This window comes from Ascaphus truei, chromosome 5, assembly GCF_040206685.1.
Source record: "Ascaphus truei isolate aAscTru1 chromosome 5, aAscTru1.hap1, whole genome shotgun sequence".
Lineage (NCBI taxonomy): Eukaryota > Metazoa > Chordata > Amphibia > Anura > Ascaphidae > Ascaphus > Ascaphus truei.
The window spans coordinates 190190437-190212469 of NC_134487.1; the positions used below are offsets into that span (position 1 = coordinate 190190437).

General features: G+C 46.3%; 1 protein-coding gene across 2 annotated transcripts in view; it reads left to right on the top strand.

The window, feature by feature from the left end:
- Positions 1 to 22033, top strand: part of BMP1 (bone morphogenetic protein 1) — a 113530-nt gene that overhangs the window by 74200 nt on the left and 17297 nt on the right. For both annotated transcript variants that reach the window (XR_012801790.1, XM_075601453.1), the window contains exons 8-11: positions 1433 to 1548; positions 1875 to 1977; positions 8300 to 8416; positions 11810 to 11955. Coding sequence is in view for 1 of the 2 variants with exons in the window: in XM_075601453.1 (XP_075457568.1) it covers positions 1433 to 1548; positions 1875 to 1977; positions 8300 to 8416; positions 11810 to 11955 (482 nt within the window). In the remaining variant the exon portion in view is untranslated. The remainder of the gene's footprint in view (positions 1 to 1432; positions 1549 to 1874; positions 1978 to 8299; positions 8417 to 11809; positions 11956 to 22033) is intronic.

Consider the following 22033-nt stretch of genomic DNA (forward strand, 5'->3'; position numbering starts at 1 on the left):
GAGCTGTGTCTCTACATGTGATACTTGGCGTCTCTGTATGTGGGCTCTGTCTCTACATGTGATACTTGGCATCTCTGTATGTGGGCTGTGTCTCTACATGTGATACTTGGCGTCTCTGTATGTGAGCTGTGTCTCTACATGTGATACTTGGGGTTTCTGTATGTGGGCTGTGTCTCTACATGTGATACTTGGCGTCTCTGTATGTGGGCTGTGTCTCTACATGTGATACTTGGCGTCTCTGTATGTGGGCTCTTTCTCTACATGTGATACTTGGGGTCTCTGTATGTGGGCTGTGTCTCTACATGTGATACTTGGCGTCTCTGTATGTGGGCTGGGTCTCTACATGTGATACTTGGCGTCTCTGTATGTGGGCTGTGTCTCTACATGTGATACTTGGCGTCTCTGTATGTGGGCTGTGTCTCTACATGTGATACTTGGCGTCTCTGTATGTGGGCTGTGTCTCTACATGTGATACTTGGGGTCTCTGTATGTGGGCTGTGTCTCTACATGTGATACTTGGGGTCTCTGTATATGGGCTGTGTCTCTACATGTGATACTTGGGGTCTCTGTATGTGGGCTGTGCCTCTACATGTGATACTTGGGGTCTCTGTATGTGGGCTGTGTCTCTACATGTGATACTTGGGGTTTCTGTATTTGGGCTGTGTCTCTACATGTGATACTTGGCGTCTCTGTATGTGGGCTGTGTCTCTACATGTGATACTTGGCATCTCTGTATGTGGGCTGTGTCTCTACATGTGATACTTGGAGTCTCTGTATGTGGGCTGTGTCTCTACATGTGATACTTGGCGTCTCTGTATGTGGGCTGTGTCTCTACATGTGATACTTGGCGTCTCTGTATGTGGGCTGTGTCTCTACATGTGATACTTGGCGTCTCTGTATGTGGGCTGTGTCTCTACATGTGATACTTGGGGTCTCTGTATGTGGGCTGTGTCTCTACATGTGATACTTGGCGTCTCTGTATGTGGGCTGGGTCTCTACATGTGATACTTGGGGTCTCTGTATGTGGGCTGTGTCTCTACATGTGATACTTGGCGTCTCTGTATGTGGACTGTGTCTCTACATGTGATACTTGGCGTCTCTGTATGTGGGCTGTGTCTCTACATGTGATACTTTGGGTCTCTGTATGTGGGCTGTGTGTCTACATGTGATACTTGGCATCTCTGTATGTGGGCTATGTCTCTACATGTGATACTTGTGGTTTCTGTATGTGGGCTGTGTCTCTACATGTGATACTTGGGGTTTCTGTATGTGGGCTGTGTCTCTACATGTGATACTTGGGGTTTCTGTATGTGGGCTGTGTCTCTACATGTGATACTTGGGGTTTCTGTATGTGGGCTGTGTCTCTACATGTGATACTTGGGGTTTCTGTATGTGGGCTTTGTTTTGGCATGTAACACATTTGTCTCTACAGCCTGCGGGGAGACGCTGCAAGACAGTCAGGGGAACTTCTCGTCCCCTGGGTTCCCCAATGGATACTCTGCGTACATGCACTGCGTGTGGAGACTGTCTGTCACTCCCGGGGAGAAGGTATGTGACTCTATGCAGAGCTCTTTTCTCTTGTCAACCCCTCTCCCTGTCTCTTTCCCTCTACCCCTGTCTCTCTCATCTTCCTCCATCTCGCATAACTCCCCCCATCTCTCTCTCTCACCTCCCCTTGTCTCTCTCTCTTCCCCACATCTGTGTCTGTCTCACCTCCCCATTTCTCTCACCTCTGCCTGTCTCTCTCACCTCCCCGTCTTTAACCTCCCCTTGTCTCACACTCACCTCCCTCCTGTCTCTCTCATCTCTCCACTTCTGTGTCTTTCTCACCTACCCCTGTCTCTCACTCTCTCTCTATCCCCCCTATAATTCAGATCATTTTGAATTTCACGTCTCTGGATCTGTACCGCAGTCGTCTTTGCTGGTACGATTATGTTGAGGTCAGAGATGGATTCTGGAAGAAAGCTCCCCTTCGAGGTACTGCCCCTCCCTCCAACCTACCCCTGGAGCTTTCTGTATGTCTCACTGTTTTCTCTCACTCATTCCGATTCTATAAATACACATACAAACAGAGATACAAATACAGGTTTTTTTTCAACCAGGGTGTCTAGGAAACCTTGGGTTCCCCGAGCATCCCTAAAGGGTTCCCTATAATTTCCAGATCATTTTACAATTGCACCAAATACAGAAGAATTTTGGGTCGGGTTTCCTTACAATGCATCTGATCTCAGACGCTATTAGAGAGGGTTGGGGTTCCTTACAATGCATTAGATCTCAGACGTGCTATTAGAGAGGGTTGGGGTTCCTTACAATGCATTAGATCTCAGACGCGTTATTAGAGAGGGTTGGGGTTCCTTACAATGCATCTGATCTCAGACACTATTAGAGAGGGTTGGGGTTCCTTACAATGCATTAGATCTCAGACGCGTTATTAGAGAGGGTTGGGGTTCCTTACAATGCATTAGATCTCAGACGCACTATTAGAGAGGGTTGGGGTTCCTTAGGCCCGGGTCATAGAGGGGTGAGGAGAGCGGATGCGCGCTAACGCTGAGGCTCGCCTGCTTCAGTCAGCGCGATTCCACGGACTTGCAGGCGAGCCATCGTGCGCGAAGGGAGCCGGAGGGAGGTGGTTGGAGGCGGGGCACTGACGTCTATGTCACGGCGCCAACGTCACGGCGCCGACGTCACGGCGCCGTGACGTTGACGCTGCTTAAGGCTGATTGGATGTTTTCAGCCAACAGCACGCTGAAAAACAGCTTGGCGCTCGGCTGAAAACTCCAAAGCCTGAGCACGCCTGCGTATGCTCGCGTGAGCCCCCTCTCAAGGCATCCTCATTGATGATGCAGGGGCTCAGCGCGGAGCGTCCGCACGCCTCTGCGCTGCTTGTCCTTCTATGGACGCAGCCTTACAATGCATCTGATCTCAGACGCTATTAGAGAGGGTTGGGGTTCCTTACAATGCATCTGATCTCAGACGCGCTATTAGAGAGGGTTGGGGTTCCTTTCAATGCATCTGATCTCAGACACACTATTAGAGAGGGTTGGGGTTCCTTTCAATGCATCTGATCTCAGACGCGCTATTAGAGAGGGTTGGGGTTCCTTACAATGCATCTGGTCTGAGACTCGCTATTAGAGAGGATATAAAGAAAAAGCCGGTTGCTTGCTCTAGGAGCCGCGCTGTATATATAGCAATATGCAATCAATATGCTTAGGTGACAGAGACAGACATATTAAGAGGAATGATAGGGAAGCCTCCGGTGTAAAGTGCATCAGCGTCCTCACAGAAAAGTACAGCTGAAAAATGAGCACATAAAATCCTAAGAGACATTTTTCTATGGCGTGGAGTGTGCAATATACTCACGATCAATCGCCATGTCCCTAATCCTCGTGGCCAAACAACAGCAGTGTAGCTCTGTATTTTCTGTCTGTTGGAGTCTTGTCCAATCCTGGGATAGCAGTAGAGTGAGAAGGGTTCGGTGTGACATCCAATCGCACTATTAGAGAGGGTTGGGGTTCCTTACAATGCATCTTAGTTACAAATAGTTACATAGTAGATGAGGTTGAAAAAAGACATAAGTCCATCAAGTTCAACCTGTGCTAAATTTAGACAACAGATACTTTATCCTATATCTATACTTACTTATTGATCCAGAGGAAGGCAAACAAAAAACCCCAGAGTCATATCTTCCAATGATATCTCATAAGGGGAAAAATAAATTCCTTCCTGACTCCAAGAATTGGCAATCGGATTAGTCCCTGGATCAACATCCTTCCCATGTATACTTATTTGGTATATCCCTGTATACCTTTCCCATCTAAAAAGATGTCCAACCTTTTTTTTAACAAATCTATTGTATCTGCCATCACAGTCTCCATGGGTAATGAATTCCACATTTTAACTGCCCTTACTGTAAAGAACCCTTTCCTTTGTTGCTGGTGAAATTTCCTTTCCTCCAACCTTAAGGGATGGCCCGAGTCCTTTGTACTGCCCTTGGGATGAATAGTTCTTTTGAAAGCTCCTTGTATTGTCCCCGAATATATTTGTATATAGTTATCATATCACCTCTTAGACACCTCTTTTCTAATGTAAATAAATCTAATTTAGCTAGCCTCCCCTAATAAGTTAGATTGTCCATCCCCTTTATTAATTTGGTGGCTCTTCTCTGCACTCTTTCTAGTTCCATAATGTATTTTCTTAGGATTGGTGCCCAAAATTGTACTCCATATTCAAGGTGTGGTCTTACTAGTGCTTTGTGAAGGGGCAACATTATGTTTACTTCCCTCCATCCATTGCCCGTTTGATGCAAGATAAGATCTTGTTTGCCTTTGCAGCTACTGCATGATATTGGGCACTATTGCTAAGCCTGCATTCTACAAGCACTCCTAAATCCTTCTCCATCAAGGATTCCCCCAATATATCTCCATTTAATTTGTAAGTCGCCTTTTTATTCTTGCATCCCAAATGCATAACCTTACATTTATCTGTATTATACCTCATTTGCCATTTACCTGCCCACGTTTCCAGTCTCTCCAAGTCCTTCTGAAGAGAAATGACATCCTGCTCTGATTCTATTACCTTACACAATTTAGTATAATCAGCAAAGATGGAGACTTTGCTCTCGATCCCAACCTCAAGGTCATTAATAAACAAGTTAAAAAGTATTGGTCCCAGTACCGATCCCTGAGGTACTCCACTCACGACTTTAGCCCAACCTGAAAAAGTACAATTTATGACAACCCTCTGTTGTCTGTCCTTTAACCAGTTTTCAATCCAGGTGCATATATTATAACTGAGTCCAATTTTCTTTATTTTGTACACCAACCTCTTGTGTGAAACCGTATCAAAAGCCTTTGCAAAATCTAAGTAGACCACATCAACTGCATTACCCTGGTCTAAATTCCTACTTACCTCCTCAAAGAAACAAATAAGGTTAGTTTGGCAAGATCTATCCTTCATAAATCCATGCTGACTATTACTAATAATTTTATTTTCCATTAGGTATTCCTGAATATTATCCCATATTAAACCTTCAAGTAGTTTCCCTACTATTGAAGTCAGGCTTACAGGTCTGTAATTTCCCGGCTGTGATCTAGCTCCCTTTTTAAATATAGGCACCACATCTGCTTTACGCCAATCTTGTGGTACTGAGCCTGTGGAAATGGAGTCCTTGAATATTAAATATAATGGTTTGGCTATTACTGAGCTTAACTCCTTGAGAACTCTTGGATGTATGCCATCGGGGCCAGGTGCCTTATTTACTTACATTTTTTCAAGCTGCCTATGAACTTCTTCCTCAGTTAACCAATTGTTCATTAATATGGAGGTTGTGGCTTCCTCCTGCGGCACTACTATTAAACTTGATTCTTCCCTGGTAAACACAGAGGCAAAGAATTTGTTTAATACCTCAGCTTTTTCCTTATCTCCAATAATCTGCCTACCCATCTCACACTGAAAGGGTCCTATATTTTCTTTTCTCATTTTTTTGTTATTAAGGTACTTAAAGAACTTTTTAGGGTTGACCTTACTTTCTATTGCAATCCTTGTTTCATTATTCATTTTTGCTAATTTAATTGCCCTTTTGCAATTTTTGTTACATTCCTTATAATTCTGATACGATTCCTCCGTCCCGTCTGACTTAAAGAATCTAAACACCTTCCTCTTCTTATCCATTTCCTCCCCTACCTGTTTATTTAGCCACATTGGTTTTGACTTATTTCTTTTATACTTATTACCCAAGGGTATACACTGATAAGTGTGCTTTTCTAACAATGTTTTAAAGACTGCCCATTTATCCTCTACATTTTCCCTGCAAAAACATCACCCCATTGTATTACTACTAGATTAGACCACAGTTTATTAAAATCTGCCTTACTAAAGGTTAAGGTCTTTGTTGAACCCAATAAATCTATTTTTTGATCATTTATTTCAAATGAGACCATGTTATGATCACTGTTACCCAAATGTTCCAGGACTTGAATATTTGTTATTACTTCTACTTTGTTTGATATGACCAAATCCAGTATTGCCCCGATCCTGTTTGGTTCCTCAATAATTTGGGTCATATAATTGTCTTTAAGCACCCCCAAAAACCTGTTTCCTTCTGTTGTAATGCTAATCTCATTGCCCCAGTCTATATCTGGATAATTAAAATCCCCCATTATGCAAACATGACCCAGTTTTGATGCCCTTTCCATTTGCAAAAGTATTTTAGCTTCCTCAATCTCACAGATATTTGGTGGTTTATAGCATATTCCCACAAACATTTTCTTAATACTTTTACCTCCACTGCTAATTTCTATCCACAAAGTCTCTACATTTTCATCATTCCCTTCATAAACATCATCCCCTATAATAGGTTTTAGTTCCGGTTTAACATATAAATATACTCCACCTCCCCTTCTATTTGTTCGATCCTTCCGAAAAAGGGAATAACCCTCTAAATTAACTGTCCAGTCATGAGTTTCATCCCACCATGTTTCAGTAATGCCTATGATATCATACTGCTCAGACACGCTTGATATGCCTATGATATCATACTGCTCAGACACGCTTGATATGCCTATGATATCAGACATGATATATGATATCAGACATGCCTATGATATCTGATCTCAGACGCGGTATTAGAGACGGTTTGGGTTCCTCAGAATTTCACATAGGGTTCCTTAACCAAAAAAAGGTTGGAAAATGTGTGTGTGTGTGTGTGTGTGTGTGTGTGTGTGTGTGTGTGTGTGTGTGTGTGTGTGTGTGTGTGTGTGTGTGTGTGTGTGTGTGTGTGTGTGTGTGTGTGTGTGTGTGTGTGTGTGTATGTGTGTGTGTGTGTGTGTGTGTGTTTATGTATGTATGTATGTATGTATGTATGTATGTATGTATGTATGTATGTGTATATATATATATAAATTAGGAGAAAATTGCGCTGACTGTACCAGGGTGAACGAAGGTAGGGTTAAATGATAATGGGGTGTTAAGAATAATGCTCGGTTATATGGGGTTACCATGAAAAAATACACAAATAATACCACTAAATATCACTTAGTCCAATAAATGGTTAAAAGTGTAGGTATTCGCTGGAAGCGAGACGAGGGCCAACAAAGTGCTGCTGTCCGTGTAAGTGTTCCTGCGGTCACTTGGCAGTTATGCCCAGGCCCTGGGAGATAAGAACGCAAAACGCTTCTATGGAACAATAAGAGATTTATTCACATGAAATTTAAAGGAGTTAAGAAATGCCAACTCCCAATCTTCTTCATTAACAAGAAGCCTATAAAGGAATGTGGGGGCTTGCAGCCTAATCCCAATACAATCAGGAATCGAGAGGGACAGTCACTCCTACTGCCGAAGGCAGCGTTTCAGTCCTCAGCGACCTCGTCAGGGGGATCACCTTCCGTCCTGGGAGTCACTCCGTGCTGATATCACAGCTGCGTCACCCTCCCCTCTCAAACTCGTGCAGCCAACGCGTTTCATGAGTGCTCCGCCCACTTCCTCAGGGGTAAGTGTCTGATAAGTGTATGTATCGTACACTTGTTTAAGTGTATAAGACACTTACCCCTGAGGAAGTGGGCGGAGTGCTCACGAAACGCGTTGGCTGCACGGCAGAGTTTGAGTGAGAGGAGGGGGCGACGTAGCTGTGATGTCAGCACGGAGTGACTCCCAGGACAGAAGGTGATCCCCTGACAACGAGGACACTGCGGGCTGAAACGCTGCCTTCCGTGGTCGGAGTGACCTTTACAGGCTTCTTTTTAATAAAGAAGATTGTGAGTTGGCATTTCTTAACTCCATTTAATTTCACGTGAATAAATCTCTTTTATTGCGCCATATAGAAGCATTTTTCTCATCTCCTAGGTGTGTGTATATGTATAGGTATCTGTACCATGTTAGTCAAGCTTAATAACGGTATCGTCTATTCGTTTTTGATTTTTTTTAAATATATATATAGGAAAAAAAGGGACAGGCACTATATTTATTGCATATACTAGTGCCTGTCCCTTTTTTTTCCTTTTTCTGTATCTTTTTGGACAGTATGCACCTTCCCTTTACCTTTATTTTATATATATATATATATATATATATAAAATCCATATTTCTCAGATTTCGATAGTTTGATCTCTTTTCATAGCTTTTGTTTAACTTATTGTGTGTGTGTGTGTGTGTGTGTGTGTGTGTGTGTGTGTGTGTGTGTGTGTGTGTGTGTGTGTGTGTGTGTGTGTGTGTGTGTGTGTGTGTGTGTGTGTGTGTGTGTGTGTGTGTGTGTGTTTGTGTGTCTCATGACATTGGCCATGTTTTTTTTTTTTTCTCCACTCAGGACGGTTCTGCGGGGATAAGATCCCGGAGTCCATCATATCCACAGAGAGCCGACTGTGGATCGAGTTCAGGAGCAGCAGCAACTGGGTGGGGAAGGGATTCCAGGCGGTGTATGAAGGTACCCAGAGGAGGGAAAGGGTTCTAGGTGGTATATGAAGATACCCAGGGTGGTGTGAAGAGGGAGAGAGGAGGGAAAGGTTCCAGGTGGTGTATGAAGGTACCCAGAGGAGGGAAAGGGTTCTAGGTGGTATATGAAGATACCCAGGGTGGTGTGAAGAGGGAGAGAGGAGGGAAAGGTTCCAGGTGGTGTATGAAGATATCCAGGGTGGTCTGAGGAGGGAGAGAGGACAGCATGGATTGAGTGAAAGGGTTGCAGGCGGTGTATGAAGGTACCCAGAAAGGTGTGGGGTGGGAGAGCGGGGAAGGGTTCAAGGCGGTGTATGAAGGTTTCGGGATGGCAGATAGTGGGGGGAGAGGGAAAGACTAAGGGAAGGGGAATTGGCCGTGCGACAAAAGAAAAGAAAGGAGGAAAAGGCAAACAGGTGGTCAGAATAATTTTAGTACAAAGTCACTTTCTCCGTTTCTTTCACACACAAAAACCGGATGAATGTCAGAAAAAAAGTTCTTAACCGTTTTATGTTAGCAGGTCCCTCGTCACTTACATTGGCCATTGGAAATTCTGCAGTTTCTCTTTGGGCGTTTCTCTTCATTTCGTGGGAATAAATCTCAGTTATTATATTAAAGGACCAGCTCGGTCATAAAGAAATGTGACCGTTTCAGTGATGCAAAACTGGCAACCATGAGCATTTGTGTTGATTTAGTCATTTTGGTTGCAAAATAAGACAAGCGTATGTCCCCCTGCTACCAGCCCCCCCCCCCCCAACCCCCAAACAAATCAAAAAGAGGTCATGCTCTGAAGAAGGAGGGGGGGAGCTAAAGGCATGGAAAGAGGTGGTGGATTAATGGAATAGCCTCCCGGCAGAGGTGGTAGAGACTAATACAGTAAGGGAATAATAATATAATTGGCATAGACACACGGCTATCCTAAGCACAAGAGAGCCCAGGATCAAAGCGGGGCTGAGGTTTAAAGCAGGTCGTAAAATGTGAAAACTATGTAAGCAAAATGTAAGCAAAATGGTTCTTATCTGCTATCCAGTTCTGTGGGGCCTATTCTCGTAGCTCTGAATTGTGACAAACCGCTTATAAAGGGCCCTTTCCGATCGGATCGGCATGCTTTGCTCTTCTGTAAGCCTTTCTCGCATGTCCAATCCGCGTATAAACGGCTTTTTTAGACGCGGTTTCACTCTGGCTCTGACAATCCGATTGGTTTGTCAAAAAAGCCTCAAACTGAAATTTCTTTGACAACTGCTATTCTTATTTTCTCGTTATGCAAACCGCTTTTATAAACAGCATTTTTTTTCACGCCACCTAAAGCCGGAAGTCAGACTGGGGCTGAGTAAGGCTAGGTCCCTGCTGATGATGGCAGCGCGCGCGATGGCGTGCTCGCCTCTCTCCAGTCCCTCTCCTCCTTTCTACATGGCCCCGGTGTCTCCTTGCTCGCTGTGGCACGTCAGCCAGCAGGGGATACAAGGGGATTGTGTTCCCGTGCGGCGACACATCACATGGTGCACTGTGAGCCAATGAAGAGGGGAGATCACCGGCAGCCTGGCATGACCAGGGGAGGGGTGGATCTGGAGGGCTGCAGCCCCAGTGCCTGCGCTGCACGAGCGTCTGCGAGGCTGGCGGAGCGCGCAGCCAAATTCCCCGCTCTGCAGTGAGCTGCAGGGGGAAAGACAGGGGGGGGGGGCGTGATGGGGGCGCCGCCGTGACATCACCCGGCAGGTTCGCTCTCATTGGCTGAACTGCCGGGGGCGTGGCCTAGCGCTCCGTCGCAAGTCCTGCTCTCAATTTTCTTGAGAGCAGGTGTTTCTGTCTGCGCAGCGCGGCGGCGTTTCCGGCCCCATTTTGGCGCGGCTCTTTTCCCTGCAATAGCCAGCGGGGACCTGACCTAAACCTGCAGAAAAAACAGTGAACTAGTGGCGATGGATTTGTTAATGCGTTAAATTGACACCATTGTAAAAAAACATCATATGAGTATTAAAAACAACAAAAAAGTTAACCGTTAAATGCCTCCTCAATAACCAAAAATGTTGCAGTGTTTTTACGATCTTTACCTAGTCTCTCCCATGTCCAGGCGGTTTACAAACTGCTGTACCTGCAGGTAAGCTGCTAATCCAGATGTTGTGTCCCCCTTTTTGATGGGTTTAAAATAGTGATGCTGCCTCGTTAGCTGAAGAGATGAAGAAACATAACACACACCGCTCCCAAATACAGTGCTATGTACATTCTCCTTTTGAGCATCTCCTCGAACCAATGGCAGCCTAGCAAGTTCATGGCCGCACCCTCCCGGACCGTTTAGGCCACGCCCCCCACGTCTCCGATCGCTGGTAACAGACCGCAGATCGCGGTTGGCAGCTGTGCACGCGCCGCCAGAACGCCAGGCGCGCATGCTCAGCCTCCAGCGGGCCCTTAGCCATGGCACCACCTCAGGTCATTCCGCTTCCAAAGCATGTGCAAACGGTGCGGTTTGGCTGTTAAACCGGTTTGTCACTTTTTATAGACGTGGTTTTGAAGATACGATTTACCATAGAGAATAGAGGGTTTTTTTCTCATATTTATTCTGCTACTTCTGAACATGTCAATCCACGCGATTTGGCAATCACAACTTCGGAGCTACGAGCATAGTCCCCTCTGTTTCTATGCGCAATCAGAATTTTATACCTGCCCTCCCCTTCGACGTTGTGACGTCACGTGACGTTGCGTTCTCATGGCAACGCATCACCATGTGACGTTGCTGCATCACGTGATGGCGCGTTGTCGTGGCAATCCATCGGCATGTCACGTGGCGTCACCATGATGACACAGCGACACATGACCCTGCGACGTCGTTGAGGAGTGCTGCTCTTCTACAGAGGCTTCGCGCTCTCTGCCCCGGCAATCAGTTTCATTGCTGTGGGGAAGAGAGCGGGGCCTCAGTAAGCACAATGCCAATTCTTTGGTGGTGCAAATGCACCTTTGCACCCCCTCCCACCCCCCTGGTACTGTATGAATGTACCTAGGAGGGGAGAATATGTGATGGGAGGAGAGACAGACTCGGGAAGCGATTGCAAGTCGTGTATAAAGGTACCAGAGGGGAATACAAGGGCATCCCAGACCAAGATGGGGGAGGAGAAAGAGACTGGGGCAAGAATACTGCATGATTTGGGTAAGAGGGAAGAGAGTTTGAGGGGCAGAGGCTGGGGCACAGGAGGGAAAAAGCTGGGAGAAGAGAATGAGAATTAGAGACAGGCAGGAAAAGGGATTCCAGGTACCAAGGAAGGAGAGCGAGGGGAGACGAGAGAGACCAGGGGCAGACGTGTTGACTGAGGGTAGAATGAGGTTCCCGGTGAATATCACAGCGGGAGGGAAGAACCTCTGCCCTCCTCTGTTACTGACCTCCCTCTCTCGGCAGCGCTGTGCGGGGGAGAAGTGAAGAAGGACGCCGGTCACATCCAGTCCCCGAATTATCCTGATGATTACAGACCCAACAAGGCCTGTGTGTGGAGGCTGAGCGTGGCAGAGGGATTCCACGTGGGGGTGTCCTTCCAATCCTTCGAGGTCAGTGCAATGCTCTGACGGGAGGCGGGGGGGGGGGGGGGCAGGAGTGACACTACAGCAGGGAGGGGGGTAATTCTCTGCAGGGCTGCTGTGAATAGTAGCACAACGCTCTTTAGGGCTGTATTGCATAGTGGTATCGTGCTCTGCAGGACTGTATTGGATAGTGGTATAGTGCTCTGCAGGGCTGTATTGGATAGTGGTATAGTGCTCTGCAGGACTGTATTGGATAGTGATATAGTGCTCTGCAGGACTGTATTGGATAGTGGTATAGTGCTCTGCAGGGCTGTATTGCATAGTGGTATAGTGCTCTGCAGGGCTGTATTGGATAGTGGTATCGTGCTCTGCAGGGCTGTATTGGATAGTGGTATAGTGCTCTGCAGGGCTGTATTGGATAGTGGTATAGTGCTCTGCAGGGCTGTATTGGATAGTGGTATAGTGCTCTGCAGGGCTGTATTGGATAGTGGTATAGTGCTCTGCAGGGCTGTATTGGATAGTGGTATAGTGCTCTGCAGGGCTGTATTGGATAGTGGTATAGTGCTCTGCAGGGCTGTATTGGATAGTGGTATCGTGCTCTGCAGGGCTGTATTGGATAGTGGTATAGTGCTCTGCAGGGCTGTATTGGATAGTGGTATAGTGCTCTGCAGGGCTGTATTGGATAGTGGTATCGTGCTCTGCAGGGCTGTATTGGATAGTGGTATAGTGCTCTGCAGGGCTGTATTGGATAGTGGTATAGTGCTCTGCAGGGCTGTATTGGATAGTGGTATAGTGCTCTGCAGGACTGTATTGGATAGTGGTATAGTGCTCTGCAGGACTGTATTGGATAGTGGTATAGTGCTCTGCAGGACTGTATTGGATAGTGGTATAGTGCTCTGCAGGACTGTATTGGATAGTGGTATAGTGCTCTGCAGGACTGTATTGGATAGTGGTATAGTGCTCTGCAGGACTGTATTGGATAGTGGTATAGTGCTCTGCAGGGCTGTATTGGATAGTGATATAGTGCTCTGCAGGACTGTATTGGATAGTGGTATAATGCTCTGCAGGGCTGTATTGCATAGTGATATAGTGCTCTGCAGGACTGTATTGGATAGTGGTATAGTGCTCTGCAGGGCTGTATTGCATAGTGGTATAGTGCTCTGCAGGGCTGTATTGCATAGTGATATAGTGCTCTGCAGGGCTGTATTGGATAGTGGTATAGTGCTCTGCAGGACTGTATTGGATAGTGGTATAGTGCTCTGCAGGGCTGTATTGGATAGTGGTATAGTGCTCTGCAGGACTGTATTGGATAGTGGTATAGTGCTCTGCAGGGCTGTATTGGATAGTGATATAGTGCTCTGCAGGACTGTATTGGATAGTGGTATAATGCTCTGCAGGGCTGTATTGCATAGTGATATAGTGCTCTGCAGGGCTGTATTGGATAGTGGTATAGTGCTCTGCAGGACTGTATTGGATAGTGGTATAGTGCTCTGCAGGGCTGTATTGGATAGTGGTATAGTGCTCTGCAGGACTGTATTGGATAGTGGTATAGTGCTCTGCAGGGCTGTATTGGATAGTGGTATAGTGCTCTGCAGGACTGTATTGGATAGTGGTATAGTGCTCTGCAGGACTGTATTGGATAGTGGTATAGTGCTCTGCAGGACTGTATTGGATAGTGGTATAGTGCTCTGCAGGACTGTATTGGATAGTGGTATAGTGCTCTGCAGGACTGTATTGGATAGTGGTATAGTGCTCTGCAGGACTGTATTGGATAGTGGTATAGTGCTCTGCAGGACTGTATTGGATAGTGGTATAGTGCTCTGCAGGACTGTATTGGATAGTGGTATAATGCTCTGCAGGGCTGTATTGGATAGTGGTGTAATGCTCTGCGGGGCTGTATTGCATAGTGATATAGTGCTCTGCAGGGCTGTATTGGATAGTGGTATAGTGCTCTGCAGGACTGTATTGGATAGTGGTATAGTGCTCTGCAGGGCTGTATTGGATAGTGGTATAGTGCTCTGCAGGACTGTATTGGATAGTGGTATAGTGCTCTGCAGGGCTGTATTGGATAGTGATATAGTGCTCTGCAGGACTGTATTGGATAGTGGTATAATGCTCTGCAGGGCTGTATTGCATAGTGATATAGTGCTCTGCAGGGCTGTATTGGATAGTGGTATAGTGCTCTGCAGGGCTGTATTGGATAGTGGTATAGTGCTCTGCAGGACTGTATTGGATAGTGGTATAGTGCTCTGCAGGGCTGTATTGGATAGTGGTATAGTGCTCTGCAGGACTGTATTGGATAGTGGTATAGTGCTCTGCAGGACTGTATTGGATAGTGGTATAGTGCTCTGCAGGACTGTATTGGATAGTGGTATAGTGCTCTGCAGGACTGTATTGGATAGTGGTATAGTGCTCTGCAGGACTGTATTGGATAGTGGTATAGTGCTCTGCAGGACTGTATTGGATAGAGGTATAGTGCTCTGCAGGACTGTATTGCATAGTGGTATAGTGCTCTGCAGGACTGTATTGGATAGTGGTATCGTGCTCTGCAGGGCTGTATTGGATAGTGGTATAGTGCTCTGCAGGGCTGTATTGGATAGTGGTATAGTGCTCTGCAGGGCTGTATTGGATAGTGGTATAGTGCTCTGCAGGGCTGTATTGGATAGTGGTATAGTGCTCTGCAGGGCTGTATTGGATAGTGGTATAGTGCTCTGCAGGGCTGTATTGGATAGTGGTATAGTGCTCTGCAGGGCTGTATTGGATAGTGGTATCGTGCTCTGCAGGGCTGTATTGGATAGTGGTATAGTGCTCTGCAGGGCTGTATTGGATAGTGGTATAGTGCTCTGCAGGGCTGTATTGGATAGTGGTATCGTGCTCTGCAGGGCTGTATTGGATAGTGGTATAGTGCTCTGCAGGGCTGTATTGGATAGTGGTATAGTGCTCTGCAGGGCTGTATTGGATAGTGGTATAGTGCTCTGCAGGACTGTATTGGATAGTGGTATAGTGCTCTGCAGGACTGTATTGGATAGTGGTATAGTGCTCTGCAGGACTGTATTGGATAGTGGTATAGTGCTCTGCAGGACTGTATTGGATAGTGGTATAGTGCTCTGCAGGACTGTATTGGATAGTGGTATAGTGCTCTGCAGGACTGTATTGGATAGTGGTATAGTGCTCTGCAGGGCTGTATTGGATAGTGATATAGTGCTCTGCAGGACTGTATTGGATAGTGGTATAATGCTCTGCAGGGCTGTATTGCATAGTGATATAGTGCTCTGCAGGACTGTATTGGATAGTGGTATAGTGCTCTGCAGGGCTGTATTGCATAGTGGTATAGTGCTCTGCAGGGCTGTATTGCATAGTGATATAGTGCTCTGCAGGGCTGTATTGGATAGTGGTATAGTGCTCTGCAGGACTGTATTGGATAGTGGTATAGTGCTCTGCAGGGCTGTATTGGATAGTGGTATAGTGCTCTGCAGGACTGTATTGGATAGTGGTATAGTGCTCTGCAGGGCTGTATTGGATAGTGATATAGTGCTCTGCAGGACTGTATTGGATAGTGGTATAATGCTCTGCAGGGCTGTATTGCATAGTGATATAGTGCTCTGCAGGGCTGTATTGGATAGTGGTATAGTGCTCTGCAGGACTGTATTGGATAGTGGTATAGTGCTCTGCAGGGCTGTATTGGATAGTGGTATAGTGCTCTGCAGGACTGTATTGGATAGTGGTATAGTGCTCTGCAGGGCTGTATTGGATAGTGGTATAGTGCTCTGCAGGACTGTATTGGATAGTGGTATAGTGCTCTGCAGGACTGTATTGGATAGTGGTATAGTGCTCTGCAGGACTGTATTGGATAGTGGTATAGTGCTCTGCAGGACTGTATTGGATAGTGGTATAGTGCTCTGCAGGACTGTATTGGATAGTGGTATAGTGCTCTGCAGGACTGTATTGGATAGTGGTATAGTGCTCTGCAGGACTGTATTGGATAGTGGTATAGTGCTCTGCAGGACTGTATTGGATAGTGGTATAATGCTCTGCAGGGCTGTATTGGATAGTGGTGTAATGCTCTGCGGGGCTGTATTGCATAGTGATATAGTGCTCTGCAGGGCTGTATTGGATAGTGGTATAGTGCTCTGCAGGACTGTATTGGATAGTGGTATAGTGCTCTGCAGGGCTGTATTGGATAGTGGTATAGTGCTCTGCAGGACTGTATTGGATAGTGGTATAGTGCTCTGCAGGGCTGTATTGGATAGTGATATAGTGCTCTGCAGGACTGTATTGGATAGTGGTATAATGCTCTGCAGGGCTGTATTGCATAGTGATATAGTGCTCTGCAGGGCTGTATTGGATAGTGGTATAGTGCTCTGCAGGGCTGTATTGGATAGTGGTATAGTGCTCTGCAGGACTGTATTGGATAGTGGTATAGTGCTCTGCAGGGCTGTATTGGATAGTGGTATAGTGCTCTGCAGGACTGTATTGGATAGTGGTATAGTGCTCTGCAGGACTGTATTGGATAGTGGTATAGTGCTCTGCAGGACTGTATTGCATAGTGGTATAGTGCTCTGCAGGACTGTATTGGATAGAGGTATAGTGCTCTGCAGGACTGTATTGCATAGTGGTATAGTGCTCTGCAGGGCTGTATTGCATAGTGGTATAGTGCTCTGCAGGACTGTATTGGATAGTGGTATAGTGCTCTGCAGGGCTGTATTGCATAGTGATATAGTGCTCTGCAGGGCTGTATTGGATAGTGGTATAGTGCTCTGCAGGACTGTATTGGATAGTGGTATAGTGCTCTGCAGGACTGTATTGGATAGTGGTATAATGCTCTGCAGGGCTGTATTGGATAGTGGTGTAATGCTCTGCAGGGCTGTATTGGATAGTGGTATAGTGCTCTGCAGGGCTGTATTGGATAGTGGTATAGTGCTCTGCAGGGCTGTATTGGATAGTGGTATAGTGCTCTGCAGGACTGTATTGGATAGTGGTATAGTGCTCTGCAGGGCTGTATTGGATAGTGGTATAGTGCTCTGCAGGACTGTATTGGATAGTGGTATAGTGCTCTGCAGGACTGTATTGGATAGTGGTATAGTGCTCTGCAGGACTGTATTGCATAGTGGTATAGTGCTCTGCAGGACTGTATTGGATAGAGGTATAGTGCTCTGCAGGACTGTATTGCATAGTGGTATAGTGCTCTGCAGGGCTGTATTGCATAGTGGTATAGTGCTCTGCAGGACTGTATTGGATAGTGGTATAGTGCTCTGCAGGGCTGTATTGCATAGTGATATAGTGCTCTGCAGGGCTGTATTGGATAGTGGTATAGTGCTCTGCAGGGCTGTATTGGATAGTGGTATAGTGCTCTGCAGGGCTGTATTGGATAGTGGTATCGTGCTCTGCAGGGCTGTATTGGATAGTGGTATAGTGCTCTGCAGGGCTGTATTGGATAGTGGTATAGTGCTCTGCAGGGCTGTATTGGATAGTGGTATCGTGCTCTGCAGGGCTGTATTGGATAGTGGTATAGTGCTCTGCAGGGCTGTATTGGATAGTGGTATAGTGCTCTGCAGGGCTGTATTGGATAGTGGTATAGTGCTCTGCAGGACTGTATTGGATAGTGGTATAGTGCTCTGCAGGACTGTATTGGATAGTGGTATAGTGCTCTGCAGGACTGTATTGGATAGTGGTATAGTGCTCTGCAGGACTGTATTGGATAGTGGTATAGTGCTCTGCAGGACTGTATTGGATAGTGGTATAGTGCTCTGCAGGACTGTATTGGATAGTGGTATAGTGCTCTGCAGGGCTGTATTGGATAGTGATATAGTGCTCTGCAGGACTGTATTGGATAGTGGTATAATGCTCTGCAGGGCTGTATTGCATAGTGATATAGTGCTCTGCAGGACTGTATTGGATAGTGGTATAGTGCTCTGCAGGGCTGTATTGCATAGTGGTATAGTGCTCTGCAGGACTGTATTGGATAGTGGTATAGTGCTCTGCAGGACTGTATTGGATAGTGGTATAGTGCTCTGCAGGACTGTATTGGATAGTGGTATAGTGCTCTGCAGGGCTGTATTGGATAGTGGTATCGTGCTCTGCAGGGCTGTATTGGATAGTGGTATAGTGCTCTGCAGGGCTGTATTGGATAGTGGTATAGTGCTCTGCAGGGCTGTATTGGATAGTGGTATAGTGCTCTGCAGGGCTGTATTGGATAGTGGTATAGTGCTCTGCAGGGCTGTATTGGATAGTGGTATAGTGCTCTGCAGGGCTGTATTGGATAGTGGTATAGTGCTCTGCAGGGCTGTATTGGATAGTGGTATCGTGCTCTGCAGGGCTGTATTGGATAGTGGTATAGTGCTCTGCAGGACTGTATTGGATAGTGGTATAGTGCTCTGCAGGACTGTATTGGATAGTGGTATAGTGCTCTGCAGGGCTGTATTGGATAGTGATATAGTGCTCTGCAGGACTGTATTGGATAGTGGTATAATGCTCTGCAGGGCTGTATTGCATAGTGATATAGTGCTCTGCAGGACTGTATTGGATAGTGGTATAGTGCTCTGCAGGGCTGTATTGCATAGTGGTATAGTGCTCTGCAGGGCTGTATTGCATAGTGATATAGTGCTCTGCAGGGCTGTATTGGATAGTGGTATAGTGCTCTGCAGGACTGTATTGGATAGTGGTATAGTGCTCTGCAGGGCTGTATTGGATAGTGGTATAGTGCTCTGCAGGACTGTATTGGATAGTGGTATAGTGCTCTGCAGGGCTGTATTGGATAGTGATATAGTGCTCTGCAGGACTGTATTGGATAGTGGTATAATGCTCTGCAGGGCTGTATTGCATAGTGATATAGTGCTCTGCAGGGCTGTATTGGATAGTGGTATAGTGCTCTGCAGGACTGTATTGGATAGTGGTATAGTGCTCTGCAGGGCTGTATTGGATAGTGGTATAGTGCTCTGCAGGACTGTATTGGATAGTGGTATAGTGCTCTGCAGGGCTGTATTGGATAGTGGTATAGTGCTCTGCAGGACTGTATTGGATAGTGGTATAGTGCTCTGCAGGACTGTATTGGATAGTGGTATAGTGCTCTGCAGGACTGTATTGGATAGTGGTATAGTGCTCTGCAGGACTGTATTGGATAGTGGTATAGTGCTCTGCAGGACTGTATTGGATAGTGGTATAGTGCTCTGCAGGACTGTATTGGATAGTGGTATAGTGCTCTGCAGGACTGTATTGGATAGTGGTATAGTGCTCTGCAGGACTGTATTGGATAGTGGTATAATGCTCTGCAGGGCTGTATTGGATAGTGGTGTAATGCTCTGCGGGGCTGTATTGCATAGTGATATAGTGCTCTGCAGGGCTGTATTGGATAGTGGTATAGTGCTCTGCAGGACTGTATTGGATAGTGGTATAGTGCTCTGCAGGGCTGTATTGGATAGTGGTATAGTGCTCTGCAGGACTGTATTGGATAGTGGTATAGTGCTCTGCAGGGCTGTATTGGATAGTGATATAGTGCTCTGCAGGACTGTATTGGATAGTGGTATAATGCTCTGCAGGGCTGTATTGCATAGTGATATAGTGCTCTGCAGGGCTGTATTGGATAGTGGTATAGTGCTCTGCAGGGCTGTATTGGATAGTGGTATAGTGCTCTGCAGGACTGTATTGGATAGTGGTATAGTGCTCTGCAGGGCTGTATTGGATAGTGGTATAGTGCTCTGCAGGACTGTATTGGATAGTGGTATAGTGCTCTGCAGGACTGTATTGGATAGTGGTATAGTGCTCTGCAGGACTGTATTGCATAGTGGTATAGTGCTCTGCAGGACTGTATTGGATAGAGGTATAGTGCTCTGCAGGACTGTATTGCATAGTGGTATAGTGCTCTGCAGGGCTGTATTGCATAGTGGTATAGTGCTCTGCAGGACTGTATTGGATAGTGGTATAGTGCTCTGCAGGGCTGTATTGCATAGTGATATAGTGCTCTGCAGGGCTGTATTGGATAGTGGTATAGTGCTCTGCAGGACTGTATTGGATAGTGGTATAGTGCTCTGCAGGACTGTATTGGATAGTGGTATAATGCTCTGCAGGGCTGTATTGGATAGTGGTGTAATGCTCTGCAGGGCTGTATTGGATAGTGGTATAGTGCTCTGCAGGGCTGTATTGGATAGTGGTATAGTGCTCTGCAGGGCTGTATTGGATAGTGGTATAGTGCTCTGCAGGACTGTATTGGATAGTGGTATAGTGCTCTGCAGGGCTGTATTGGATAGTGGTATAGTGCTCTGCAGGACTGTATTGGATAGTGGTATAGTGCTCTGCAGGACTGTATTGGATAGTGGTATAGTGCTCTGCAGGACTGTATTGCATAGTGGTATAGTGCTCTGCAGGACTGTATTGGATAGAGGTATAGTGCTCTGCAGGACTGTATTGGATAGTGGTACAATGCTCTGCAGGACTGTATTGGATAGTGGTATAGTGCTCTGCAGGGCTGTATTGCATAGTGGTATAGTGCTCTGCAGGACTGTATTGCATAGTGGTATAGTGCTCTGCAGGGCTGTATTGCATAGTGGTATAGTGCTCTGCAGGACTGTATTGGATAGTGGTATAGTGCTCTGCAGGGCTGTATTGGATAGTGGTATAATGCTCTGCAGGGCTGTATTGGATAGTGGTATAGTGCTCTGCAGGACTGTATTGGATAGTGGTATAATGCTCTGCAGGGCTGTATTGGATAGTGGTATAGTGCTCTGCAGGGCTGTATTGGATAGTGGTATAGTGCTCTGCAGGGCTGTATTGGATAGTGGTATAGTGCTCTGCAGGACTGTATTGGATAGTGGTATAGTGCTCTGCAGGACTGTATTGGATAGTGGTATAGTGCTCTGCAGGACTGTATTGCATAGTGGTATAGTGCTCTGCAGGACTGTATTGGATAGAGGTATAGTGCTCTGCAGGACTGTATTGGATAGTGGTACAATGCTCTGCAGGACTGTATTGGATAGTGGTATAGTGCTCTGCAGGGCTGTATTGCATAGTGGTATAGTGCTCTGCAGGACTGTATTGCATAGTGGTATAGTGCTCTGCAGGACTGTATTGGATAGTGGTACAATGCTCTGCAGGACTGTATTGGATAGTGGTATAGTGCTCTGCAGGACTGTATTGGATAGTGGTATAATGCTCTGCAGGGCTGTATTGGATAGTGGTATAGTGCTCTGCAGGACTGTATTGGATAGTGGTATAATGCTCTGCAGGGCTGTATTGGATAGTGGTATAGTGCTCTGCAGGACTGTATTGGATAGAGGTATAGTGCTCTGCAGGACTGTATTGGATAGTGGTACAATGCTCTGCAGGACTGTATTGGATAGTGGTATAGTGCTCTGCAGGACTGTATTGGATAGTGGTATAATGCTCTGCAGGGCTGTATTGGATAGTGGTATAGTGCTCTGCAGGACTGTATTGGATAGTGGTATAATGCTCTGCAGGGCTGTATTGGATAGTGGTATAGTGCTCTGCAGGACTGTATTGCATAGTGGTATAGTGCTCTGCAGGACTGTATTGGATAGTGGTATAGTGCTCTGCAGGACTGTATTGGATAGTGGTATAATGCTCTGCAGGACTGTATTGGATAGTGGTATAGTGCTCTGCAGGACTGTATTGGATAGTGGTATAATGCTCTGCAGGGCTGTATTGGATAGTGACACGATGCTCTGCAGGACTGTATTGGATAGTGGTATAATGCTCTGCAGGGCTGTATTGGATAGTGGTATAGTGCTCTGCAGGACTGTATTGGATAGTGGTATAATGCTCTGCAGGACTGTATTGGATAGTGGTATAGTGCTCTGCAGGACTGTATTGGATAGTGGTATAATGCTCTGCAGGGCTGTATTGGATAGTGACACGATGCTCTGCAGGACTGTATTGGATAGTGACACGATGCTCTGCAGGGCTGTATTGGATAGTGGTGTGACGCTCTGCAGGGCTGTATTGGATAGTGGTGTGACGCTCTGCAGGGCTGTATTGGATAGTGGCACAACGCTCTGCAGGGCTGTATTAGATCGTTGCGCGACGCTCTGCAGGGCTGTATTGGATAGTGGCGCGACGCTCTGCAGGGCTGTATTGGATAGTGGCACAACGCTCT